The 22,148-nt window shown below is 44.6% G+C and overlaps 1 protein-coding gene across 1 annotated transcript in view; it reads left to right on the plus strand.

Annotated features, from left to right (window-relative positions):
• MICAL3 (microtubule associated monooxygenase, calponin and LIM domain containing 3) overlaps positions 1 to 22,148 on the plus strand; it is a 235,660-nt gene that overhangs the window by 79,754 nt on the left and 133,758 nt on the right. The window contains 6 exon segments of the mRNA XM_025198828.1: positions 2,261 to 2,644; positions 13,016 to 13,223; positions 14,776 to 14,892; positions 16,515 to 16,616; positions 17,379 to 17,534; positions 18,114 to 18,214. Coding sequence (XP_025054613.1) covers positions 2,381 to 2,644; positions 13,016 to 13,223; positions 14,776 to 14,892; positions 16,515 to 16,616; positions 17,379 to 17,534; positions 18,114 to 18,214 — 948 coding nt within the window. The 5' untranslated portion in view covers positions 2,261 to 2,380.

A 22,148-nucleotide genomic window follows, 5' to 3' on the forward strand; every position in this document is an offset into this window, starting at 1 on the left:
GGTAAGCAGCACTCAGTCCTTCTTCCTTAAAAGAAAGGACAGTATAATTTTGTTTTGAAAAATTACAGACATGGGGAATATGTACAAAATACTGTATCCACTGATATTGATTTAAGAGCGAGACTAATTTAGCACCCAAATCGCACTATTACTACTTTATTCTCAATAAAGCAATTAAGGTAAGAATACTGACACAGTGCCCAGGATGGGTCTAAGTTAGTACTCTCCTGTGATGCAAGTACATTGGGGATGAAGCATCTTTTTCAATCTACCGCTATTCTTTCTTCCTCAAGCGTTTGGTAGCTTTTGGAGAATAAACTCTGTTTTTAGAAGTATGGTAGCTTTACCGCCTCTCCTTTTAGGTTACTCTTAAACAACATTCTGTTCGAGGTTTCTGTAGCTGTTTGGACTGCCCTTCAACATGCTCTTTCCTACTCTCATGTGATCTGGGTAGAGATGCATCTTTCTTATATGTTCAGGGTCTCAGTCAATATTACATTTGCAGTGTCAGTAGCAGGTGCGTTCTCCAATCCTGCATTTGCTGTCAGGTTGGCAGGAAACACCTAGGGGAACTAGGGAGGGAGGAGGAACCCACCCTTTGCTGCTGCTGCTGTTTCCAGCTAGAGTGGGCCAGGAGCAGCTCTGGAGCATTTCTTCCTGTCCCCCCACACTTTCTTTTCTTCCCCAGGCAGGGCCAGCAACAGTTTGGCAGCAGCATGTCCTCTCCCCTCCTGAGGGGAATGGGAGGGGTGCCAAGAGAGGGAGGGGTGGAGATGGGATTCTCATCTGATTTGGAGACTTTAAGTCCCCCTTGCTGCTCCCTTGGTGCAGTCTGAAAGGGGGGTGCATCTGTGCCACTGTACTACCTCAGGTTCCATTTCTGTGTGCGCATCCACTGTGGCATGCAACAGGGAAGGGTTTGGTCCTCTGGCATCTTGCAGTGCTTTGCTTTCTTCCTCTTCCCCCTTGGAGGGAAATGTAAAGTTGTGGGGGAGGAGAGAACCCAGACTATCAGTGATCACCAGGGATCCAAGTTTTCTGTTTGCCATGGAAAAGCACAATTTTTTTCTTTAAAAGTGGAAAAACACAGATTTTTCACCTTTCAAAAGGGGAAAAACGTGGGAAAACATAGGTTTCCCTTTGCAGGCTGGCAGAGTTCCAGCCTGCAAGGGGCTGCTTGGAGCTGGGGGGAGTGGGATGTGTGCACACTTGTACAGCCAATGGTGGAGAGCTGGGGGGGCTGGCTCCCTGCTGTATGCACTCCTGGAAGGGGCCTATGGTGGGGCATGTGCCGCCGCTGCTGCCCCCCCAGTTTGTGTGCAGGATGGGAAAGGATGCTCTGCACTCTACTCGTACTGCAGCAGCTTTTGTGTCCTATAGCCTTGGCAGCTGAGGACCCCCTCTGGCAAGGGTGGGGGTGGACAGGGCTGTGGATTGGGAGTGAGGAGCACTGGCAGGGGTGGGCAGGGGATTGGGAATGAGGGGCACTGGCAGGGGCAGGGCAACAGCATATCAGGGCTGCTTAGTGCCACAAAGCAGCAGTGGGAAGACGGCTGCAGTTGGGCTTGCATTCTGGTGAGCAGAGGGGGCAGGGAAGCTCTGATTTTTCCATGATAAAAAACCAAAATCAAATGCCAAAATACATAGGTATTTAGAATTTATTTTATTATAATGATTGAGAAACCGGTAGGCTTCCAAATTTCTTTAAAATTGTAAATATGTTAACATATTGTGTTCAACTGATACCTATAAGTATAATAGTGTTTCATTCTAATTGCAGAAAATCACAGATTTTTTTTAATAGGAGAATTTGGAATTTTTTTATCAGATAATTTGGGATTTTTAAACAGAGAAAACCAGGATCCCTGGTGATCACTCTCCCATATGCTTTGCCTCTACTCTCACAATCTTTAATGTTACCAAAATTCTTTCAGCTGACTTGAAAATTCATAGTGCAATGATTGTGAAGTGAGCATTGTTAAAAACTTTCTGAGAAATGGGAGAGGGATCAGATAAAATATCTGTAATTTGTCTGAAAAAAAACAGATGTTTTATTAAGCTGTTTTTAATGATTTTCTTGGAACCATCTCAGGTGTTCAGCTGCCCTCAATGAGAACTAGTGTCTTATGATTTATGGAAAAGCTGAACTTCTTTTGTAGTTCAGTAACCAGAGGTTTAGAAATATGAGTAGTGAGTGAATGCAAATTCAGTTATTTATTTCCTGTCTGTTTGTCTGTCTAATTTTCCCTCTCTTTTATAGGTGAATAATGCTTGTGGCCCATAGGTGAAAGTAGCTGGTCAGAACAACATCAGGAAGACCAGCAGACTGGAAGAGCACAGCTGCCCTCACATCAACAAGGGCAGCTGTTGAGTGGAAAGCATGGAGGAAAGTGGGAATGAAAAGGTGAATCAGGCTCATGTTCTCTTCGACAGATTTGTCCAGGCCTCAACTTGTAAGGGAACTCTCAAAGCTTTCCAAGAACTCTGTGACTACCTAGAGCTAAAGCCCAAGGACTACCGTTCTTTCTATCACAAACTCAAGTCCAAGCTCAACTACTGGAAAGCCAAAGCTCTTTGGGCCAAGTTGGACAAGAGGGGCAGCCATAAAGACTACAAGAAAGGGAAAGCATGCACCAACACGAAGGTAAGAAAAATAGGCTTTCCCAGAACTTTCCCATAGAAGCCAGTACTGAACTCTTGCCTAGCTCAATACTATAGCTTGTCTCCAGAATCTGCAGGAGAATTCAGGGCGAAGGGAACATGTGCTTTCCAGCTGGAGTTGTTTCTGAGGGAAGCTGGGTATTATCATTCTTAAATGTGGTGAAAGACAGAGAATTCTGCAGCTGATTTTAGTTGCAATTCAGTAATTAATGCCTTAGTAGCCATGTTGGCTACCAAAGCAGCTTCTTTTCCACCAGACTTAACTGCCCAGCTGCATTTGAGAAGTGAAACAGAAAACTTTGTAAATGAGTAGAATCCACAGAAGGGTCAGCCAAGCTAACTGCATTCTGTGTCTCGGGTATTAATGATGTAGTCAAGTTAGAAATCTTCATTATAAGCCCCTGCTCTGGGACACCTATACCCATTGTTTAGAAATATTTACCAGGCATCAGGGGCAGAAGTAAAGTTGCCACCTAAAGGTGAATAGAAAATATTTGTTTAGAAATTTTTGCAAATGTATTCCTTTAGCCTGTACATCTCATAATAGGTAGGGTCAGAAAGGACCTGAGCAGATCATCGAGTCCGACCCCCTGCCCTTGGCAGGAAAGAATGCTGGGGTCAAACGACCCCGGCTAGGTGATTGTCTAGCCTCTTTTTGAAGACCCCCAGGGTAGGAGCGAGCACCACTTCCCTTGGAAGTTGGTTCCAGATCCTAGCTGCCTTGACTGTGAAGTAGTGGCACCTGAGATCTACTCTCGGTCAACTTATGGCCGTTATTCCTTGTTACTCCCAGTAGTGCTCGGGGGAACAGGGACTCCCCCATAGCCTGCTGGCCCCCCTTGGCCAGTTTGTAGACAGCCACCAGATCCCCCCCTCAGCCTTCTCTTGTGGAGGCTGAACAGGTTCAGGTCCCGTAGCCTCCACTCATAGGGCCTGCCTTGGTGCCCCCTGATTATGCGAGTGGCCCTCCTCTGGACCCTGTCAATGCTGTCCACATCCCTCCTGAAGTGTGGTGTCCAGAACTGGACACAGTACTCCAATTGCGGCCTGACCAGTGTCGCATAGAGTGGGAGGATCACCTCCTTGGACCTGGTCGCAATGCATCTGTGGTGCAGTTAGCCTTCCTGACCGCGTCCCCACATTGGCAGCCCATGTTCATTTTGGAATCAGTAATGACACCAAGATCCTTTTCTGCCTCTGTGCTGACTAGAAGGGAGTTCCCCAGCCTGTAGGTATGCTGCTGGGTCTTCCTCCTTAAGCGCAGTACCTTGCACTTGTCAGTATTGAATCCCATCCTGTTCTCATCCGCCCACCCCTGTAACCTGTCTAGATCTAATTGCAGCCTGTCCCTCTCCTCCAGCTTGCCCACTTCTCCGCATATCTTAGTATCATCCTCAGATTTGAACAGGATGCTTTTCACCCCGTTGTCCAAGTCGCCGATTAAGATGTTGAACAGTGTGGGCCCGAGGACTGAACCCTGGGGGATCCCACTGCCCACATCCCTCTAGGTCGAAAAAGACCCATCCACCACCACTGTCTGGGTGCGGCCCTCCAGCCAATTTGCAACCCATCTGACCGTGTAGGCATCAACGCCACAGTTGCCTAATGAGAATGGGGTGAGACACAGTGTCGAAGGCCTTCCTAAAGTCTAGAAAGACTACGTCCAGTGCGACACCTGCATTCAGGGATTTTGTGACTTGGTCATAGAAGGCCACCAGGTTGGTCTGACAGGACCTGCCTCGAATGAACCCATGTTGGTTGCCCCCAAGCGTGATCTCCCCTGCTGGCCCCTTGCTCCTGGATAATTTTCTCAAAGAGCTTCCCCAGTACTGAGGTAAGACTAATGGGCCTGTAGTTTCCTGGGTCCTCCTTCCTCCTTTTCTTGAAAATGGGGACTACATTGGCCCTTTTCCAGTCCTCCGGCACCTTGCCAGAACACCACAAGTGCTCGTAAAGCCTTGCCAGGGGTCCTGCAATGACCTCTGCTAATTCCCTCAGCATTCTGGGGTGGAGATCATCAGGACCTGCTGATTTGACCATGTCTAGACCCACCAGAAGTTCCCTGACTAGGTCCTCACTGACCCTGGGCCTGGTAGCACCTCCGCTGGGTCCATCAGGAATCCCAGTCGGGAGGATGCCCCGGTCCCTCCTCAAAAAGATGGAGGCAAAGAAATTGTTAAAGAGGTTAGCTTTGTCGTCTGGTGTGACCAGCAGATTTCCTAGCGTATCCTGCAGAGGCCCTACGTTACCCGGTACCTTCTTTTTACCCCTTACGTATTTAAAAAAGGACTTCTTGTTATCCTTGATCAGGGTCGCTAGTCCTAGTTCCATCTCTGCCTTAGCCTTCCTAACAGCCCCTCTACAATCTGGAGCAAATGCTTGATGTTTCTCATTTGAGTTCTATTCAGAAGGCAGTCAGGTACATTTAAGGAAAAAGAGAGACTGATTTTTTTTTTTTTTTAAGTTGGAATATGCTGTACTTGCAATAAGAAATTTCAGCTTTAAGCCCGAAAATAATTCATTAAATTGAACTGCAGAGATCTCAAAATCACATGCTGTACTGTGAACGGAGCAAATGCTTGATGTTTCTCATTTGAGTTCTATTCAGAAGGCAGTCAGGTACATTTAAGGAAAAAGAGAGACTGATTTTTTTTTTTTTTTAAGTTGGAATATGCTGTACTTGCAATAAGAAATTTCAGCTTTAAGCCCGAAAATAATTCATTAAATTGAACTGCAGAGATCTCAAAATCACATGCTGTACTGTGAACTTAAAGAAGGGGTAGGCAAAATATGGCCTGTGGACCAGATCTGGCCTGCCAATTGATTGGATCCAGCTTGCAGGGGGTGCCTGCCAATTGATTCAGTCTGGCCTGTAGCTGCCCCCACAGCACTCTAAATGGGGTCAAACTCAGCCCGGGGAAGCCTGCACCACGCTTCAGCCCATGCCTGCTGGTCTGGCCGCAGCCAGCATGCACAACTTCCAGCAGGGCTGCTCCTGGTGCAGCTGCAGCCCCCTGGGTGCTGCTCTACTCCCCTTGCCTCTAGGAGTGGCTCCTCCTCCTACTCTGCTATGCTGCTTCTGGCCAGGAAGAGCTTCAGCTGGGTGGCTCCAGCTCCTACCTGCCTTCCACCCACTCTGGCCTGCATGGCCGAGTTGATGGAAGATAGCTGGGAGCTTCAGCTGCGTGGCTCCTGTCCCAGCCCACAGGGCTCCAGCACCAGCTACTGGCACCCTCACCAGGTAGCCAGAGTGGGTGAAAGGTGGCCAGGAGTGGCACAGGAGGAAGAGCTGCCACTGAAGTCAAGGGGTGTGGAGCAGCACTCAGGTGGCTGCAGCTGCACCAGGAGCAAATGTGTATGTTGGCTGGGGCCAGGCTGGTAGGTGCGGGCGGCAGCGTGGCGGGGGCAGCAGGCACTCCACCCCATATGAAGCACTGTAGGGGCAGCGATGGACCACGCTGCACAGGCAAGCTCTTCTGCACACACCCCTTGCCCCCTCCTTCCCAGTTTCTGGGACCTAGTTCCCAGGCAACTCCCTCTTTCCTCTCCCCCACACACATGTACACATTTTCTGCCTACTCTCCCCCCCCCTCCCCCCAGACAGGGGCCACCCTTTGCCCCCACCCTGTGATCTTGGCCTCACCTGCCCCTCTCATTTCCTGAACACCACTGTCTGCCACAACAGCTCACTAAAACTCCATGTGTGAGATGGGGCCACGAGAAGGTTGGGGAGGAGGGGTGTTGACCTGACCCACAACAACTTGTCAAAACTCCCTATGTGGCCCCTGGGCCCAAATTATTGCCTGCCCCTGCATAAAGACTTTATTTTGGTATAGATGGAATCTTTTTCAGTGATTGTACATTTAAGTATTTTCTTGTAACAAATTACTTTGGTAAGTCATCGCCCAGTTTTTCTTTTAAAAATAAAGGTAGAAAGGAATTTTATGAATTTAATAAAGGATTATGTCCTGCTTTATCCACATGACCGAGGCATTCTTCATTACTACATATTCATATTCCCTGAGGAAGCAAAGACATTACAGAAATTTCTGTTTAATGCACAGTCATCTCAGATTTGGGTGATTTAACTTCAGCGCATTACTTGGATATTAGAAAACATCTTGTTTGGTTGTTTCTTTTCCATTTTGCATGTTCTTTATTTATAGGGTGGGTGACGTTTGTTACTCATCTGAATTTCCACAGCATCTAGAAACCCTTGTCATGGTCTAGGACCTCATTATGTTAGGTGCCTTAAACCAAGAATTGCACGTGGTATTTTGCTCAGACTGGAACACTTGGATACTGTGGCATAAACACTAAGGGCTGAATCCCATTTCATCTTCACATGCATTAGTGGCACTTATACAGCCATGTAATTTCAGTTTTTGGTGCTTTTGCACAATTTGAACTTCACTGCTTCCCTACTGAGCCTGCTCAATAGGCTGCACTTTGGCTGGTGAGTGCCCAAGCAGAACATTGTCACTCAAGCATACACACAGTCCTGGGGAAGTTCCAAAGCTTTAGTTCCAGGAAAGTCATGATGATGTTAGGGAGAGAGACCCTTCCGCCTATAAGCTCAATAGCCTAGCGGTTGGGCGTTTGCCTAGCGAGTGGGAGACTTGGGTTCCTCCCCTGAAGAGAATTGAAAAGTAAAAATACAGGTTCAAATAAGTGCTCTTACCACAAGGCCACAGGCTAGGCATTATGCAAAGTGCTCTCCTGTCCTTCTCCAGCCCAACCACCATTTCACTTCTGGCACTTACATAGGTGGAATCCAAATTGTGCATAAACATAAAAAATACCCAATTACCTAATGGCAAGGTGTCATTTAAGTGTGTGAAAGTGAAATAGGTTTGAGCTCTAATGATACTTAACATGTTGTGGTTCTACCTTATTGCTGAACAATCTCCAGTGCCAAGTGTTTTGTAGGAGTAAACTTGCCTGTAAAGTACAAAGTTCATTGCAGCTATATAGCCCTTTGTTTCCCATAGTTTAAAACATTGTCCAGTATATGCAGCTGCAATTAAACTACTGTTGGCACCTCATAAATCCTTTACACAAGTGCTTTAACTTCTGCTGGAAGAATGTTAGACTTGAGTTTCTGCCAGTGGCCTTTACCTGTGAAAGGGTTTGAGAGTGGGTTAAAATTGCATAAATACTCATACTCATGGGATGTTTGAATGACTTCATCTTGGAGCTCTTGTGGGGGTAGGATAGACAGCTATTAATGTATTCCTAGATACCTTATATGCTACATCCAGACCATCTCAATTTTCAAATAGGTTTTATACTTTTGTTTTAAGAAAGCATTGAGGTTAGAAAAATTACTGGTAATTAACGTAGTTGAGTACTCAGTGGACCTGAATTAGAACTATCCAGTGTAAAAGCCATTTTACTCATTTATCCTCTATCGTGACTAATTCACGTTCAGACTGTTATAAGACAAGAGAACTTGCCTGTTTAAATGTGGTCTTGCTGCTTATTAACCCCCTTAGGGATTGCTGTTCTTAAAAGAATGGAGCTGTCATTTAACTGGCAAACTGGTCAGCTATGAGGTAATACTTATCTTATATTCTTTCTTGGAAGAAGGAATAGAGTTTTTAGAGTTTGAAAATTGTATCATCAACAAAGAGAATGGTCCTGAATTGGAAATATGCACCAGATCTTGTTCTGTGGCTTGTTGCTCTATTACAAGTTCTTAACAGGGGGGAAAAAAGCTCTTTCAACAAATGATGAATTGGACACTTAAGATTTAATCTGGAAGCCTTTTTTGGAATTGCATTGCAAATAGCTTATTTGGGCTGACCTCCTTTTTGGCTGCTTGCTTTGTTTATTTGATACGTCTGGGAACCTGTGACTTTTTCTTCCTAGCTTTTCGATTGTTTCTATATCTACAGATTTGTGTTGCTTGCCTTATGCATTATAACTGCAGAATATAAAAATATTTGTCTTGCACTGTATTTGTGGCACCTATTTTAATAAGGCATCTTACACTGTTTGAACTTGTATGAGTCTACTATTCTTCAAGTGAACTGCAATTTATCAATTCATTTGCACAATATATGGGTCAACAGTAGCTCCTTAAACCTGGTTAATTGTAATAACTGAAAATTGGGAGCATCCAAAACAAAGGTCGGTTTTTCAGGACAGTCCATTCAGTCAGTGATTTGGTCTCTGATCAATCTGTAGTGTACTTAAAGTTGCTCAAGAAATATAGACACCTGGTGAAGGAGAAAAGTACCATGAAAAAGCTTGACTGTTTATCATAAAACTATGCCCTGGGCCATTTGAGCTAGTTATACTGAATGCAGGGTTTCTTTTCAGGCTGTAGGCTGGCATACTGGTAAGAAATATCAGTGTGCCATCTTGTTTTTAAATCCCACACAGATGTACTGGCACATAGTCTCTTCACATAATTTAAGAAGCCTTACTGAAAGTGCAGGAACAAGCCATCCTGATGTGCAGGAAGACTAGCAAGTCTGGCAGAAGACCAGCTTGGCTTAGCAGGGAGCTCTTCAGTAAACTAAGTTACAAAAACAAAGCTTATAAGAAGTGGAAACTTGGACAAATAAATAGAGAGGAGCATAAGAGCATTGCTGGGGCATGCAGGAATGATGTCAGGAAGGCCAATTGGAGTTGCAGTTAGCAAGGGATGTGAAGGATAACAAGAGAGGTTTCTACAAGTATGTGAGTAGCAAGAGAAGGATCAGGGAAAGTGTGGGTCCATTACTGAATGGAGTAGGCAACCTTGTGACAGAGGGTGCAGAAAAGCCTGAAGTGCTTAATGCCTCTTTCACCTCTGTCTTCACAGGCAGGGGCAGCTCCCAGACTACTGCACCTGGCAGCACAGTTTGGGGAGGAGGTGATCAGCCAGCAGTGGCAAAAGAACAGGTTAGGGACTATTTAAAAATCTGGACACGTACAAGTCCACGGGGCCAGGTGGGATGTACCTGAGGGTGCTGAGGGAGTTGGCTGATGAGATTGCAGAGCCACTGTCCCTCATCTTTGAAAATTTACAGCAATCGGGAGAGATCCCAGATGATTGGAAAAGGGCAAACATAGTGCCCATATTTTAGAAGGGGAAGAAGGAAGATCCAGGGAACTACAGATCAGTCAGCCTCACCTCAGTCCCAGGAAAAATCATAGAGCAGATCCTCAAGGAATCCATTTTTAAGCACTTGGAGGAGAAGGTGATTAGGAAGGGTCAGCATGGATTCACCAAGGTTAAGTCATGCTTGACCACCATGATTACCTTTTATGACAAGGTGACTGTCTCTGTGGACATGAGAGACCAGTGGATGCGGTATACCTTGATTTTTAGCAAGGCTTTTGATATGGTCTCCCACAACATTCTCACAGGCAATCTAAGGAAGTACATTCTGGATGAATGGACTGTAAGGTGGATAGAAAACTCCCTGGAGCATTGGGCTCAGAGAGTAATAATCAATGGCTCAATGTCTAGTTGGCAACTGGTATCAAGTGGAGTGCTGCAGAGATCGGTCCTAGGACTGGTTTTGTTCAATGTCTTCATCAGTTACCTGGAAGATGGTGAGGGGGCTTGAGGCACATGACTTGTAAGGAAAGACTGAGGGGGAACTGGGCTTATTTAGTCCAGAGAAGAGGAAGGAGACTGAGGTGGGACTTAATAGCAACCTTCAACTACCTGAAGGGAGGTTTGAAAGAGGATGGAGCTAGACTGTTCTTAGTGGTGGCAGATAACAGAACAAGGAGCAATGGTCTCAACTTGCAGCAAGGGAAGTTTAGGTTAGATATTAGGAAGAATTTTCTCACTAGGAGGGTAGTAAAACACTGGAACAGGTTACTCAGAAGTGGTGGACTCTCCATCCTTGGAGGTTTTTAAGACCTGGCTAGACAAAGCTTTGGCTGGGATGATCTAGTTGGGGACGGTCCTGCTTTGAGCAGTGGATCAAACTAGATGACTTCCTGAGGTCCCTTCCAGCCTTAATTTTCTATGATTCTGATATACTGCTAATAGTACTGGCATGGCATTTTTAAGGTGATTGTATTGGTCACTATTAATACATATGGTAGAGTGAAAATTGAGGTGGGTGGGTGAGACTTAAAGGAAATTGTATCTTTTCTAGTTGATAAAAGGCCATATCCACTATATATAGTTTCCTAAAACTGTCAAGCTATTGCTGCTTCTCTGATGACAATGGTAGGAGCCCATATGTCAGTAGGATCCATACCAGAATATTGTACAGTGCTGCTTAAAATGAATGACTCACTGGTTAAAATACCAGTGTTCCCTGTGTATTGTCTACCCTTCTGCTCCAACTATTATTCTCCCTTATGCAGGTCAGTTCATAGATTCATAGAAGTAGGGTCGGAAGGGACCTTGTAGATCATCAAGTCCAACCCTCTGCCCCGGGCAGGAGAGAGAACTGGGCTCCAATGACCCCAGCCAGGTAGACGTCAAGCCTCCTCTTAAAGACCCCCAGGGTGGGAGCCATCACCACTTCCCTTGGAAGTTGGTTCCAGATCCTAGCTGCCCCGACTGTGAAGTAATGCCTTTGGATGTCCAGTCTAAACCTACTCTTTAACAATTTGTGGCTATTATTCCTTGTTACCCCAGGGGTTGTTAGGGGAAACAGGGTCTCTCCCAAACCCTGCTGGTCCCCCCTGGTGAGTTCATAAACAGCCACCAGGTCCCCCCCCTCAGCCTTCTCTTGTGAAGGCTGAACAGGTTAAGGTCCTGTAGCCTCTCTTTGTAGGGTCTGCCTTGTTGTCCCCAGATCATGCGAGTGACCCTCCTTTGGACCCTCTCAATGCTGTCCACATCCCTCCGGAAATGCAGCGCCCAGAACTGAACACAGTACTCCAGCTGCATCCTGACCAGTGTCACAGAGGGGGAGGATCACCTCCTTGGCCCTGCTTGAGATGCATCTGTGGATGCACGACAAGGTACGGTTAGCCCTACTGACCGTGACCTTGCATTGTTGGCCCATATTCATCTTGGAGTCAGTAATGACTCCAAGATCTCTTTCTGCCACTGTGCTCTCGAGAAGGGAGTTTCTCAGCTTATAAGTGTACTGTCAGTTCCTACTGCCCAAGTGCAGCATCCTGCACTTGTATTGAAATCCATCCTATTTTCTTTAGCTGACCCCTGTAACCTGTCCAGGTCCTGCTGTAATCTGTCCTTCCCTACTACCGTGTCCACCTCACCCCAAATCTTGGTATCATCAGCAGATTTAAACGGGCTGCTTTTTTACCCCGTCATGCAAGTCACTAATAAAGAAATTGAACAGTGCTGGCCCAAGGACTGAGCCCTGGGGGACTCCACTGCCCACTTCCCTCCAGGTTGAATAAGACCCGTCCATCACTACCCTCTGAGTACGACCCTTCAGCCAATTTGCAATCCATCTGACTGTGTAGGCATCAATGCCACAGTCACCTAGTTTTTTGATGAGAATGGGGTGGGAGACAGTGTCAAAGGCCTTGCTGAAGTCCAGAAAGACTATATCCACCGCGACACCTGTGTCCAATGCCAATGACAGAGGTACATTTTTTGTGGCAGGGAGTGGAGAGAGGTAATGTGTATAGAAAAGTGCTTTTCAACCTTTTTAGACTTGAGGCACCCTTCATTGGACTTGAAGCGCCCCTTGGAAAATGCCAGCTCTTAGTTTTTACTCCATTTTTTTACTACAGAAAAGTAATAGAATAATCCTTCTGTTGCAAAGAACTCAGAGCACAACAGGTCAGAATGTTTTTGACACTATGAATTCCTATTTGAAACCTCTGGGTTTATTATGTGAATCATGTTTACTCATCTAATAGAGATAACAGTTTGTGACATTCCACAACACCCTTAAAAGGATCTCAAGGCACTCCAGGGCACTGCAGCACCATGGTTGAGAATCACTGATATGGACAGATAGCCCATTCAGGATTTTACCTGTGAAAGAAAAAGCTTAAGTTACCTGGTCTAAAGAAAGACGTGTGAACTCGAAGCTTGACCTTATGGAAACTGACATTCCCTCCATTTTTATATAGGTGGGAGAGTTTACAACTTAGCATGGTTCTGAAATGATATTTGGAAAACTGTGGGTTACTTTTATGCTTCTTACCACTTCTACTGACTGCTGTGACATGCTTGGTTTGTTTTCATACTGCAGTAGTTTCATTAATATATCACAATGACAGAGCACAAGGATAAAATTTAAAAAGCTTGTTCCTGGTGCAATAGGAGCTTGTGTTCCAAGCAAACAGCACTTGCAGTACATTCCTGTGCCGTGTTTTTGTTGTTGTTTTTTTTTTTAAAGCTGTGAAGGAAATACATCCAAGGCTTTTCTATCCAAAGCTGTTAAATCACTTTATGCTGGTTGTTTTACAGTGTCTCATCATCGGGGCTGGACCCTGTGGCCTTCGTACAGCCATTGACTTATCTTTACTAGGAGCTAAGGTAGTGGTCATTGAAAAGAGGGATGCCTTCTCTCGCAACAATGTTCTTCACCTGTGGCCATTCACCATACATGACTTGCGGGGCCTTGGTGCCAAAAAGTTCTATGGCAAGTTCTGCGCAGGGTCTATCGACCATATCAGTAAGTAAAGCAGCTATTAATTCCATCGCAGCTCTCATTTTCTCCTGGAAAGAAGGTGGGAGATAGCATGTGGTGGTGATTCATAGAACTCAGCCTTCATCTGTAACTGCTCTGATCTCCTGTGCCTGTCTACAATGCAGTTCCATTTCATGTTTTCTATAGCCTTTTTGGACTACAGCAAGATAAAAGGTCAAAGTTGTGGCTGTACTGGGGGCTGCCACTGACACCTATAATATGCTGTAATATCAACCTGCTGGCATGTAATGGCCCTATTCTTTTTTTCTACATGAAAATCAAAGTTGAGGACCTTCCCGCTCTCCTTTCATAATGATGATTCTCCCAGTTTTCTTCAAGAGCTGCACTCGTATCCCTGCAACTGCCTCACTAATTCCTTTCCTTAGATGCTTTAAACAAGTTATAGCAAATGACCTGATTCTCTTGAACAGCATACTTTGCATATATCCCTGCAAAAATGGGAACAGTTCTGGCATTGTTATTTAAAAAGCTGAAGTGTTGTAGTTTTATTTACACCAGCAAATGGAAGACCTTTCCTCCATAAGTTTATAATCTGTAAATTTGGAAGAGTGGAAGGGAATGGTGAAGATGGCTTTAGTACTTTTAAAGTTTTAAGGAAAACTGCCAAGTTGTGAATAGGATTTGACTGAGGAAAGAAGAATAAAGCCCCTGAGAAAATAAGACTAAGATGGGTTCTGATGAATCGGATCTGGCGTCCTTTTAAAATTGGCTCAAACAACCATTCAGTCAGCAGGCTAATGTATTTCATTTTTTGATAATGTATTGGGTATGTCTCCAGCTGGGTTTTTTTCTTTAAAAAGCAAGAGGGATATGCTCACCACATGACAAAACTGAAAAGTAAATCTGGAGCAAATCTGACCTAGCAGTGGCTGATAAGATATGGCTTTTAGTACAGAAGAAGGTCCATCTTGTGCTATGAAGTGATGGATTTAACTATGTGAAGGATCATTCGAACTTTAATTGTACAGATTTCCCTTTCCAGTTTCTAGTTACCCATATTTTTTATTTTTTATTGCATATAGTCCCAAGTTTCTCTTGTTCCTACTAAAACAGCTAAATGGTTAGCATTTAAAAGCAACATTTTACATTGCAATGTCTGGAACTAGTCAAGAGGAGTCTCCCTGTAGCATAGTAAAACCTCCTTGATTTCCTATAGTATGCCTGCTGACCTCCATATACCCGTCCCACCTCTAGAAGTTATGCTGATTTTTGAGGGTGGAGGAGGTGAGAAGCTTGGTGCCCTGCCACTAGCCTGTGTGGTCAGTTTCCATGAACTTTGAATTACATGTCTTGGGACAGGAAGGCAGTTGTTGGATGAACTCCAACATTGGTATGAGATTGTTTTTTATCTGTGTGTTATGGCTTACAGAAATCTGACAGAACATTTTTCCTTCTAAACTTCATCCTGAGAGGACGCTGTAGCAATTTGGCTTCCATAATTGCTACGTTGATTAATTTATTTAACGTGTGGTTTTTATTGTCATACAGTACCTTATTGTCTTTTGCTATCTTGTAGGTATCCGTCAGCTCCAGCTCATCCTCTTGAAGGTTGCCTTGATTTTGGGAATAGAGATCCATGTTAATGTGGAATTTCAGGGGCTTGTCTACCCCCCTGAGGACCAGGAGAATGAGAGTAGGTAGAGTTGAAATGGATAGGGGAGATGGCAAGGAAGTGTATGTGGTGCTTTTCAAATGGAAGCTGGCTAGCTTTATCCCTAATAGATTTTTATTCTTCCTAGTACCCAATTCTGATATTTTTTTTTTTTTTTTTTTTTTTTTTTTTGCCTGCCAAAACTAAGATTGTACTCTACAGTAGTATATATTAATGCATTCTACGGGAGTGGTACAACACAACAGTTTGCAGTAGTTCCTGCAGCATTTTGGCTTGTCATTCCAAAATACCGAGCGACTTTTCCCCCTTGCAGTGTATGCATTCAGACTGTTTATATCATTTATCCTACAAGCTGGTTGGCAGCTTTGTTACTGGCCACACAAATCCTGTATGGATGTGAAGTTTGACTTGCTGCATATTGGGCAAAGATTTTTGCTCATGTAGTAAAGTGGGCATTACAGTGATCTTTCTGATAGGCTTTTGTATTATATCTGACTCATTTAGCCCCGTTTGTCTAAATGCCGTGGCAGGCCATGGCTCTTTGGTACCTTGATAAACAAAAAGACGAGACTTAGGGTGGAAACAGGCGTCGCCTTTGTGCTGTCATAAATGTTATGGCATCACAAAACAAAAGCAAGCAGACATCCAGACTTGCTGCTGCACCCTAAATGCTCTAATTTATGGTCACACCAGAAGATGGTAATGAATTGAGCCACTTTATTTGCTTATGGTGGAAGAGCTTGGGCAATGTGAAGCTCTTTGAGCTCACCAGCCTTCCCGGGGTAGAGGTTCCCTGGGCTTGAGGGGCCCAGTCCTGCACACCCCAGGAATTCCCAGACAGGATCAGCTCCCTCAGGCCTTGGGAGTGCCTGCCTCTTTCCCCACTTGTGCAGATGTGTCCCTCCAGGGACGTGTCTGGGTAAGTGAGGTAAGTTTGGGTTTGGGGTGCATGTCTGCAAGTGAGGGTTCCCTGCTTGCAGACATGCACCCTGTGCAGTATGCAGGAGAATTCTTCTTCAGAGGGTTTTCTGGTGCATGCCTGCAAGGGTGGGAACTCCTGTAGGGGGGTCCCCCATCTGCATTTGCAGCCCATGCCCTGCACTGCTCCTAGAAACATGCACCAACCTAGTGTCCATTCCTGGCAGTAGTATGGATTTACCTACCCGCACCAGCAAGCATGGAGTGGGGGAGTGGGAATCTCCCCTCTGCACTTGCAGGTACACACAGGGAACTCCCCTTCAGACAGATTCATTGGCATGCATTCCCCAAGTTGGGGGGCACGTCTACAAATGGGGGTTTTTCCTCACTTGCAGACATGCCACAAGTCTGGGGCATGGCAACCAGCTGTACTGTCATAGGTCTGTAGACATCCCTGGAGTGCAGTCAGCTGTGCCATGACATATGCCAGTACATCTGATCCCATTCCACCAAAGATGTCTGGTTCTGGCCTTTTCCAGGTGCAGTCATGGATAGCATAGTGCCCCTGAAAATGTGCTAACACCACCTTCAGTGATGTGCCTTAGCTAAGTAGCCTCCCAAACCAGGAGTACTGCATGCAATAAGAGCTGGTTTCTGTTTCGTTTTATTGTGTGTGTGAAGGTAGATGCACTAAATGTTACCATTAACTTAAGATTTATCCACAGGGATAGGTTGGCGTGCACTGGTTCACCCAAAAACACATCCAGTGTCGGAGTATGAGTTTGAAGTAATCATTGGAGGGGATGGCAGGAGGAACACCTTAGAAGGTAATGGTTCTTGATGAGTCCTCCTTGGAGAATTTTCCACAGCACATGGTTTGCTGTAGCTTTGTCTGTCTTGTAAATATTCTTAGCAGAGTTGGACAGAACAGATTTTCAATATCCAAGATACTCTCTGATCTCTTGCTAAACATTAAGCATTTGAAAAGTCTCCCTATAAAGAAGTTGGGAATGCAGAGGAAAAACCCCTTGCATCCTTCAGGAATCCAACTCAGCAGTTGCATTACCACAGGATATAGCTAGGGTGCATGTTCTCTGAACTCAATCTTTACATTTTTCTTTGGTACCAAAAGATCAGGTGTGTTTAACTAAATAACATTCTTTTCCTCATTCTCAACGTTTTCTTTATGGTTTCGTTATCTAAAACTGTATTTGCAGCATCCCTTTGCTTGTGAGATCAGGAATGGAACAAGTAGATGTTTTAATGAGCTGGTTGGAGATGATATCTTGCATCATTCCTGCATGCAACACTACAATGTTTAAAGTGGAGGCAACTCACTTGTATATGGACAAACATTAACTTAAGTGAGGTCTCTGAAAAGATAGGTATATTTTCCTGGTAAAGACTTTTACATGAAACATTTTTGTTGCTTCCTCCCCAATCCCCAGAGAAAAGTTTTAAAGTTTCTAGTTTCTATATCATTTGAGCCCTTTCTGCCTATATCTAAGAGGAACCCTTTCTAGGGTAGGCTGAACTTTTTCTGTAGTTGAACCATATTTCTTACTATCTTTGCTCTATTGTCCACTTAGGTTTTCGCCGAAAAGAGTTCCGTGGCAAGTTAGCAATTGCTATCACAGCAAACTTCATCAACCGCAACACCACAGCTGAAGCCAAAGTGGAAGAGATCAGTGGTGTGGCCTTCATATTCAACCAGAAGTTCTTTCAGGATCTTCGAGAAGATACAGGTTTGTATGCGGTAGCCTGACTTTCAGAAGTGGAAGAATTAAACTGATTTACCAGTTTTTGACTCTAGCTGTCTGTTTCAAAACTGTCTGGGCCTTGATCCAAAAAGTATAATATATTATTCCTCTTTCCCAGTCTGATTTGTTTATTCTTTAGATGCTTGACACTTTTTGCCTACAAGTGTATGGCTGCCTCTTCAAACTTTGAGGCATGCTATATGTTTGTAGTGCTCCATGGAAAAATCAGGGTGCTGGGTCTTTCTCTCTCTAGCTTAGAGCTATGACAAAAAAGCCAACCCATTACAGAGGGAAACAGTATAACTTTTACACACAGGTTTAAAAAAAAAAAATCCCTTTAGAGCTTGTGAATTAAACAGCTTAGTGCAGTCCTATCTGTTAGGGTTTCCAGCTCCTATAATCTGTCTGGCTCTGCAAGGCTAGAACTTTCCAAGGTTTTGGAGGACTTTGGCAAGGCTGTTCATCACACTTAGAGGTAGGGGGTGTTGGATGAGTCTAGTGTGCTTTTGTATTGCAGGTTGTGTTTTTGCTGTAGTAGCACTTCATCTCTTCATTCTGTCACAGGCATTGATTTGGAGAACATTGTTTACTACAAAGATGATACTCACTACTTCGTCATGACTGCCAAAAAGCAGAGTTTGCTGGACAAAGGGGTGATACGACATGTGAGTATTAAATTCTTTAAACCTCCTGTAAACTAGCTGGTTTGGATGCAATTTGGCATTTTGCAAGAAGTGAGTGTTTCTGAAAGGAATGAAATACACGATCGTTACATATATTCTAGGGCATTTTGGCCTCTTCAAAATGGTTTGATACAAACATATTTTAGGACATGACTTGCATGAGTTTTGAGCAAACTTTGTGGCAATCACCTTGTTAAAGAAAGACTCAGTATATTGAGTCCTTAGTACAGATTTACAAATGGTACTCTGCCCTCAATTTATGTCCACCTCAGGAAATAAGGTTTCTAATCATAGGACCATTAAATATCTTCCCATGTCTGCCCCAGCCCTAATCTGCTGCATGGCACATGCAGCGGCTGCCAGTGACTTCCACACGTGCCTCAAGTTGGTCAACCCTGTTCTGGTAATATATATAACCTGCCTCAATCATATTTAGAGTAAAATAACAACAATTATTATAATTGTTATTACTATTAGCATTACTATTATTTAATACTATATGCCAAGGAGCCCTTGGCTGCCTCCACTATCTGAATCCCTTCCCATCTGTTGTGTGCTTTCATCTTCCAGTCATTTATATTTAAGTTCTGTAGGTCTGACACTACATCATGTAGCCTTCTTTGTCTTGATTGTCCACGAGGCCTTCTCTCCTCTGGCACTCTGAGGTGCACTTGCTTTGGTGCCTGGATGGCTTCCATTTTTTCAGCGCGTCTCAGCCACTGTAGCTATTGTGCTCTGACTTCCTGTCAAGGTTGGGTCTCTGTACAATTGATGCAACTCTATTGCTTTTTAAGCACCATTCTTGTGTTTTGGGATCATAGATTGTAAGGCTGGAAGGGACCTTGGAAGATCATTGGGTCCAACCCCCTCCCTGCACCAGGCAGGAAAAATAACAGGTGGGGTTGGGGTCAGGTGACTTCAGCAAGGTGACTGTCCAGTCTCCTCTTGCAGATTTCCAGGGTAGGCGATTGCACCTTCTGGAGGGAGCTTATTCCACAATCTGGACACCCTAACTGTGAAGAAGTTTTTCCTAATGTTGAGCCTGAAATGGTCTTCCAGGAGTTTGGCCATTACTCCTGGTTGTCCCCAAGGGCTCCCTGGTGAACACTTGTTCATCGAGCCCCTCGTAGTCCCCTCATGTGGCAGTAAGCTGCTGCCAAGTCCTCTCTTAGCCTTCTCTTTCTCAGGCTGAAGTCCCAGGTCCCTCAGCTTTTCCTCTAATCATATGGGTAGCCCCTCTCTGGACTCTCAAGTTTTACCATGTCCTTGTTAAAGTGCAGTGCCCAGAAATGGATGCAGCACTCCCATTGGGGGTCTCACCAGTGTCGAATAGAGCAGATGAATCATCTCCTTGGTCTTGTTGGAGATGCATCGATTCAGGCGGAGCACTTTACATGTTTTTACATTGAACTTCATCTGGTTCTGACTCACCCAACTTGATAGCCTGTCTAGATTCACCTGTATCTGTAGCCTATCTTCAAGCATGACCACGCGTCCCCATAACTTGGTGTCATCTGTGAACTTGGCAAGTGAGCTCTTCACCCCCTCATCCAAATTATACTGTACACCAAAGATTTTCTGTAAAATCTCCCTTTCAAAATGATCTAGCGATATCTCATTTGCTTGAGAGAACCTAGGTTTGACTGCTGTAGATTATATGTGGCCTAATTTATGATTTTATAAACTTGAAACTTAGTTTTCCTTGGGATGAGCTTGGATGACAGGAGCTTTTGCAAAGCAATGTACTCTCTATTTCCTGCTTCCATTCTTCCATTATTTCTTCATACTTAATGTCTCATATTAATCACCAAGAATTTAACTCCTCCTAGTGGGTTTGTTCTGTAGTATCTCACATGTGTCAGTCTGACTTGGAGGAATGTCATTTGAAATATATTGGAGGAAATCCTAGATAACATCTGAAAGCTTAGTCCAAATGAACATAAGAAATAAATTGCTTTGCTATACATAGCTATTATACAATAAACTTGTTTTAAATAATGCTAAAACTCATATTTGCTGCTTATTGACAGACACAAAAATTATTCTGAATTGGAAGAAGAGGAATTGACCATAAGTCAGCTGTTCTGCACTGTCTGTTTTGTATGACCAATCCTATCCTGTGGTAAATGGAAGCTAAGCCAGGGCAGCTTATCTTGTGCTAACTGTGAAAGCACCAGAGTGAAGGACTTAACGAACAGCCTATTTAAAAAAATTTTTTTTTTTTTTTTGGACTAAATGAAATGGTGGTAATCTGCCCCAGGTTAGCTCCCACTTACCTTGGAATAGACGCAGTTGCATGAAGCAGTTACCATAGAATAGCTGACATCCAGTAAGTCCCCTTTCTCACCCTTCATTTTACGATTAATTTGTTTGTCTGTCCATTTCTTTCCAACAGAGTTCTCAGGACTTAAGTTAGATGCTTTTATGTAGTCCTCATTTCAGCTTTTTTGATTCTGACAAGTTTTTTACAATTACACTCTGAAATTCGCACCCTAGAAAGATGGAACAAAAATAGTTTTTAAATATGCAAAGTGGAAAAATAATTTAACAAATGTCATTACTGTATTTACCCAGATACAAGATGACTGTGAATGTAAGATGACCTCCCCAGTAATTAGATGCTATACATGGAAAATTTATACATTTTATAATAATTTTCCAGGTATGGAATATAATTATTGGAGGATAATATTAAATTTGTCCCCCCATCCCCCACTGCTGCATAATGGGGGGGCAGTAGGACTAGCAGTGAGAGTGGCAGGCTGCTTTCCCTCTGCTGCCTGTCCACCCCCACTTCCCCATTGTGCCTGTTCCTGCGCCCCGCAGCCTCAGGCTTCCCTGGTTTTCCCCTTCCCCTGCTCCCTACTTCACGCCACTTCTGCTACCCGCTGCCTCGGGTCCCTGCCCCATCTTTCCTCCTGTCTGTTTCCCCTTGCCCCTTCTTTGCTTTATGCCACCAGGCTACATCCCTGCAGCACCCTGAGCCGCAGAGCACAGCTCTAGCCTTGCCTCATAGTAGTGGCACAAAGCCAGCATTGCTGTTCCAGCCCAGCCCTGTAGCAGCAGAGCTATCTCCCCACTGTTGCTATTGCAGGACTGGGCTGGAGCTATGCTCTGTGCCCCAGGGTGCAGCATGGATGGAGCCTGCTGGTATGGAGTAGAGCAAAGATAAGGAGGTGTGTGGCAGAAGGAGATAGAAGGAGAAGCAGCACTGTGGAGGGAGTGGGACTGTGGGGGAGGAGTGGCAGGGCATGCATAAGTGGCGGGGGGGGCGGAGGAGAGGAGGGTGGCAGCTGTGGCTCCAGTCCCAACACTGGGTTGAGGCCTGTAATAGCTGCTCCTCTTTTCACCCCCTCCCCCGCTGCCTTGTGCTCCATTGTTAGGTGAGGGGATTTTTCCCCCCATGTTATATTGGGTGGGGGGAAACCTCATCTTCTCATCAAGTAAATATGGTAGTTGTTTTTGAAGGAACTCATGATTATAAGGGGACAGTTATACACCTTTATAAAGTTATATTCTATAACTATCTTCATCTTCTTTGTAGATGTTCCTAAAAGCCCATCTATGGCTCAAACACTGTCTCTAGCACGAGTCCATCTGTAGTGTGTACACTTAGAAAGCAAACCCCGCTATCCCTGTATGTTCAGACAGTTGGATGTAATCATTTTGTCTTTCTTCATTCTTAGAGATGCCAGTGGGTTTGATGAGACACTTTGCAAGTGACAGACTTAGAAACATTGGCTGCCTATAGATGTGTTGGCCTGCATTCTATTTAGAATATGTCAGAGCAGACTTGATTAATTGAGTCTGCTCCATGTTCCAATTAGAATGCTCCAGCGTTGCCTCATTGTCACATATATATTAAGCCCCCACCCCCCGTGTTTCAAAATAGCCGGGGGGGGGGGGGGGGGGGGGG

Source organism: Alligator sinensis, unplaced genomic scaffold (genome assembly GCF_000455745.1).
Source record: "Alligator sinensis unplaced genomic scaffold, ASM45574v1 scaffold87_1, whole genome shotgun sequence".
In the NCBI taxonomy this organism is placed as follows: Eukaryota; Metazoa; Chordata; order Crocodylia; family Alligatoridae; genus Alligator; species Alligator sinensis.